Genomic DNA, 6,169 nt, shown 5'->3' with positions numbered 1-6,169 from the left:
TTCCTCCCTCCCCAACCAAGATCAATTTTACAAAGAAAAACTTCCTAATTCCATTCCATTCCATTCCATGAAACGAACGCTAGTTGTTACAAAGAATCATTTATGTTAAATTTTCAACTTTCTTTTCTGGATAAGAAATTGAATGTTATTAACTCCCTAGTATGGGCAGATACAAATATAAAATGAATTTGAATTCAATGTAGTCGGCTGGGTATATTCAACTTTTATATCGGCTTCATACCTGATAGTAGCAAAGTTAAAGCATGTTGTTGAGATTGTTGAATATAACTAATAATCATTGGACAAAGGGTAAGCAAAAAGAGATATTATTTATAATTATTTTGTTATACTTTGCAGTAAGATATTTTGTTGAATTCATGCTATAGTTTGATTTCTCTTGGATATTATTCATAGTTTATGTTATACATTATATTCAGTTGTTAAACAAAAGGCTAATATACATAAAATAAATAAAAAAAACTATATCTAGGGGAAGTAACGTACAACAGTCCTTAATGTGCGATGCGTACGCGAGTAAAACTCTAATTACGCATAGACAAAAAACCATAATCACGCTTGAATAAAAACCATAATCACGCATATGGTAAGAAAAAACAACAAAATCACGCATGAGTAAACCCTAATGATGCATATAATATTCATAACTACGCACATTATGATTTTACTCGCGTATGCGTCTCATGTTAATTAGGGTGTAAGGGGCACTCCCCTAAGAGGGGAGTCCCCTCTCTTACGCATAACCAATCCTCGTGTGCCACGTCAACTCCCCTAACACCCTAAATTGATGGCGGCACTCCCCTCTTAGGTGACTTGGTTTTTATTAAAAAAAAAAAAAGAAATTTTTCATTGGACGCCCCTCCCTCTCTCCTCCCTCTCTCTTCGGTGACTTCCCACCGATGTTGGTCCCCGAATGAATGGCGGCACCACCCCTAAGAGGTGGAGAAGGTCCCCGCAAGGGGTCACCGAGAACGCCCCCTGCACCCTTATCCTCAAAAATTTTCATCAAATATGAAGCAACGTTAGTTGTTTAAGTTTCTACTCAACCATCATTAATGTATTGAGTCTATGAGATGATTGAGATCAAGGGTTATAATTTTTTTTTTTTAATTATTGGATACAGGTCATATTAAGTTATTAATTTCTATTGAAAAAATGAGGCAAGCTGGCCGTTGACTTAATAAGAGATTAGATCATTATGTGAGAGAGCGTTGACTTGGCCCATACGAGCATATACCTTAATATGCTACAAATGATTCTTACACATGTGAATCTTTAAATAGAGATGGACGCAAAGTATCCTCTACTCACTATCTTCAATTCATTTTCTTCTTCTCTCTAAAATAATTGTGTAGCCATCTCTTCACAAGGTACTCTCTCAGTCTCTCTCCCATACTATCTTTACATTGGCTCATAAAAAAAGGTGTTAATATTCACACATCCCTCCTCTCTATCTCTCTATATATACATAAATACATATAGAGAGAGACAGAGTGAAAATGATTCGAAAATAAGATTTTAAGGATGTGAAAATAGAATGAGCCTAAAAAAAGTTGAAAGCCGGACTATTCAACAACTGTTCTAACTATGTTTATGTGTATATGTATGTTTTCGTATGCGTGTCAATGAGTTTTCAGTCACGCACATAAAATTGTCGACGTAAAAACTAGATTATTCACATATCCTGATAATTTGTATTGTAAAATCCGAAATAACGCTATGGATCACACTCCAACTTGACTTCTTTCCAATAATTAAGTCATTTTTCTAGCTTACTTTTAAGTAAAAGTCAGAAGTAACACTATTTTTGATACATTGAACATCAACATGAGGACATGCATTTAAAACTTAGTCAAGTATCTTAATTTTTTTAATAATACAAAATATTTATAGAAATTATGTTACAGGTTAGGGTTGGTATGACCATATAGTTTAACAATACGTTTGTCTTAATTGTTTATATTTGTTTGTTTTGTTTGTTTGTAAATGCATACATCATGCATGACTTTTCGTTTAAGTAACAAAATGAGAGTACTAAAAGTCATTGGCTGGTCCACCTTTTTTGGTCATCATCGTTACAACCAGAAAATATTAAAATATTTTGTTTTGAAACAGTCTTCCGACATTTTTAATACAATTAATTCATAATAATTGTTGATATGACAGCTGGAAATATTTAATTTTATTGGTAGATATTTATACATATGACAAGGTATATTTACAATATTTTATTTAAAATATTATTAACTTAAAGACAACCAATTCAAGCCTCTTAATCTCAACATTTGTACATCAGTACATGAGTGAGTTTATTGGGTTTCAATTCAAATTTTTTTAATGGTAAATTTGGATCACTGACGGAACAATTGTATTATCTGATTTATTGTTCTGAAAAAGTAACTTGGTATATTCTTTGGTTGTAGGCATAGTTTTGGAAGAAGGAAGTAGCCATGGCTCGAGAGCAACTCCAAGTGCTCAGTGCACTTGATTCGGCGAAAACACAATTGTACCATTTCACGGCGATCATCATCGCCGGTATGGGTTTCTTCACAGACGCATACGATCTTTTTGCGATCTCCCTTGTCACCAGATTGCTCGGTCGAATTTACTACTTCAAAGGTGGTGAAAAGCCCGGGACCCTACCACCCGGTGTGGCCTCATCGGTCACGGGTGTCGCACTCGTTGGAACCTTATGTGGTCAACTCTTTTTCGGGTGGCTTGGTGACAAAATGGGTAGGAAGAGAGTCTATGGTATGACTTTAGCACTTATGGTTATATGTTCACTTGCTTCTGGGCTTTCATTTGGGAATGAACCCAAAGGTGTCATGGCCACCCTTTGTTTCTTTAGGTTTTGGCTTGGGTTCGGCATAGGTGGCGATTACCCGCTCTCGGCTACAATTATGTCGGAATACGCTAATAAGAAAACCCGTGGTGCGTTTATCGCTGCGGTTTTCGCTATGCAAGGGTTTGGGATTTTGGCTAGTGGGATAGTAGCGTTAATCGTGTCGTCTTCTTTTGACCACGCGTTTAATGCTCCTGCCTATAGATCGAACAAACTTGACTCCACGGCCCCACAAGCGGACTACGTATGGCGTATTATACTCATGTTTGGTGCGATTCCAGCAGCTTTGACTTACTACTGGCGTATGAAGATGCCGGAAACCGCACGTTACACCGCTTTGGTCGCGAAAAACGCTAAACAAGCGGCGCAAGACATGGCTCGAGTTTTACAAGTTGAAATCGAACCCGAAGAGCAGAAGGTAGAGAAAATTGCTCATGATACTAGAAACTCATTCGGATTGTTTTCGAAAGAATTCGCCCGTCGCCACGGCCTCCACTTGCTCGGAACCACTTCCACTTGGTTCTTACTCGATATCGCTTTCTACTCAAACAACCTCTTCCAAAAAGACGTCTTAAGTGGTATCGGGTGGATCCCGCCCGCGAACACAATGAGTGCCATTGGTGAAGTCTACCGAGTGGCGAAAGCCCAAACCCTTATCGCGATATTCAGTACCGTTCCCGGTTACTGGTTCACGGTCTTTTTCATCGATCGCATGGGCCGTTTCGCAATCCAACTAATGGGATTCTTTTTCATGACCGTATTCATGTTCGCTCTCGCCATTCCTTACCACCACTGGACCCAACACGAGAACCGTATCGGCTTCGTAGTCATGTACTCCTTAACATTCTTTTTCGCCAACTTCGGCCCTAACTCCACCACTTTCGTGGTTCCAGCCGAAATCTTCCCCGCAAGACTCCGTTCCACCTGCCACGGTATCTCCGCTGCAGCCGGAAAAGCTGGCGCCATCGTCGGGGCCTACGGGTTCCTCTACGCTTCTCAAAGCACAAACCCGAAAAAGACCGACGCCGGTTATCCTACCGGTATCGGAATCAGGTACACCCTCATCATTTTGGGTGTGGTCAATGCATTAGGATTGTTATTTACGTTTTTGGTCCCCGAACCTAACGGCAAATCGCTCGAAGAAATGTCGGGTGAGAACGAAGAGGATATCGAGCCTACCTCAAACACAACTAACCGAACCGTTCCAGTTTGATGTACTAAAATTAGTTCATAAGGTGTTCTCATACAAGAATATTGTGGGATTTTACAAATTGACTACTTTGTGTTGAATCTTTTTGTGGAGTACTTATGATTGCTAGCTTTAAGAATCTAGTAAAGATTCAAAAAGGGCAGACATCCATGTTGTTTCGATGTGGTCAGATGTTATCTACTACGTAATGGTTTCATCTTTTTGTGGGTTCACATTGTGTTATAAAGTTGTAGGAGTTTCATACCGTTGTAACTTTATTGTTTTAGTATAATAATACGAGGAATAAATATCACAAATTCATACTTCAAACTAAAAAGGGAAAACGGGTTTGTAGCTGGACAAGCAGCAAGAAATGCAGAATCGAAAAAAGTTGATAAGCACGCTAAAGCTTGTGCAGAGAACCAACATGTTTTTGTCCATTTTTCGTTTGACACATTTAGCTCCCTAGCGTCAGAAGCTATCCAACTCCTGACCAAGGTACAACGGGTCATCCATAGCAATTGTTCAGCCCCAGAGGAGGGTTTTATCTTTGGTAGATTAGGGTTTGCAATTCAAAAGGGTGGCAGCGCAGCTTGTTGCCCGTCTAACTTCTGTTTTGATGTAACTTAACAAGTATTAATGAAAATTAAATTAAAAAAAAAGAGAAAATAATCTCTAAAGTTATATTATATTAAAGTTATCCGCTTGAGTTTTATATAATGACTAAAAATTATACCAAAGAATCCATCAAGTAAACCAACATGATGGTGATCTTTTGTTAGTTTTATACTAATTTCTTATAAACGCCCAAAAACCCGTATGAACAAACAAAAATTAATGTTTAAATGTTCTTTTATTGATTGATAACGAAGTTTAGACTCATTGCTAATAACTAGCGACGAATTTGACAATGAAGTTTATACTTTAGACCGTCTGTAGTGGGCGTTTTGTTTTAAAAAAAGCCCCCAAACACGCCCGAAAACGCCAAGCCCCCACCCCCTTGGGCGTGTTTCGGCGTTATTTTCCAAAAAAGCCCCCCGGCGTGTTTTGAATCACGCTAAAATAGCAAATTGTTGGTCAATCACAGGCATCCCTCTTTTTCTTGGCCAATCCCTTTTTTTGTTAGTTTTTTTATATTTAATTCTTTACACCCATTTTTAACATAGTACCCACATCCTCACTACATCCACTTTAAAAAACGCCCAATAATGTCTCTTGCTGACTGTACTGCCACATGACGGAAAACGCCAAAGGTAGAGGCATTATTCACCCTTACCACTACACTACACATGGTCTTATACCCATTTTCTATTACTAACAATTTTCTGAATACGTTTATCTTGAATCAAGGAGACAAAGACATACGAGTATAAATAATTCTCGTCAATTATTTATTATTGAGTCTTTTAAGGACTTTATTTATTTTTTTAAGAGTAAAGTAGAGTACTTTAAGCTCCTGAGGTTTACACTCAATCACTGGTTCAGCCTTCGTTTAAAAAAAAATCAACAGTTCGGTCTCTATGGTTGTCAATTGGAATCAATCAACTCCCTTCTAACATTATTTGTTGTTAGTCAATCGTTAGTTGAAGAAGGTATGGATGTCTTTTTACTTATAACTCGAAGGGCATTTTGGTCATTTCGTTGAATATAAGTATATAACCCACAATAATAGATTTCATCCTCTTCAACATCATATTTTCACATCATCTTCAACCTCAGTTTACTTCTAAACCCAAAAAAGATTGAACCTAGTTGTCTATGAACGGCTATATGTTCAACAGTTCTAAAATGCATTCTTTCAGCAATTAACTAACTACCCACAATTGATTATGAACTGAAGGCACAAACTTGATGAAAAAAAGTAGAAACCCACCTCTGCAAGTTCAAAAAGAATGTTAATCAAGAATATCCAAATGAAGATCAGTTGATATAAGCAAGCATTATTGATTTTATGATGGTATGAAGTGATTATCTTGAAGACCCATATGATATCTTGATTGGATTGAGTGTAAATTTGTTGAAAACAATGAAAGTGTATAGAGAATAGGAGTTTTTTTAACGACAAGAAACGACGGGCCAACCATCGTGATACCGGGTGTTGTGGTCAAGGTCGACTACTC

At 37.7% G+C, this 6,169-nt stretch overlaps 1 protein-coding gene across 3 annotated transcripts; it reads left to right on the top strand.

Annotated features, from left to right (window-relative positions):
- Nucleotides 1–1,174: 1,174 nt before the first annotated feature.
- Nucleotides 1,175–4,366, top strand: LOC110930869 (low affinity inorganic phosphate transporter 1). 3 transcript variants are annotated; one of them, XM_022174259.2, is made up of 2 exons: nt 1,175–1,388; nt 2,442–4,366. In XM_022174259.2, the coding sequence occupies exon 2, from the start codon at nt 2,469–2,471 to the stop codon at nt 4,071–4,073; it is 1,605 nt and encodes a 534-aa protein (XP_022029951.1). In that variant the 5' UTR covers nt 1,175–1,388; nt 2,442–2,468; the 3' UTR covers nt 4,074–4,366. The 3 variants fall into 3 exon arrangements, with proteins under 3 accessions (XP_022029951.1, XP_022029952.1, XP_022029953.1); XM_022174260.2 differs by lacking the exon at nt 1,175–1,388 and adding an exon at nt 2,269–2,358; XM_022174261.2 differs by lacking the exon at nt 1,175–1,388 and adding an exon at nt 2,280–2,321.
- Nucleotides 4,367–6,169: the final 1,803 nt, after the last annotated feature.

The sequence above is a fragment of the Helianthus annuus genome, chromosome 3, assembly GCF_002127325.2.
Source record: "Helianthus annuus cultivar XRQ/B chromosome 3, HanXRQr2.0-SUNRISE, whole genome shotgun sequence".
Lineage (NCBI taxonomy): Eukaryota > Viridiplantae > Streptophyta > Magnoliopsida > Asterales > Asteraceae > Helianthus > Helianthus annuus.
This window is presented reverse-complemented; position numbering and strand designations above follow the sequence as displayed.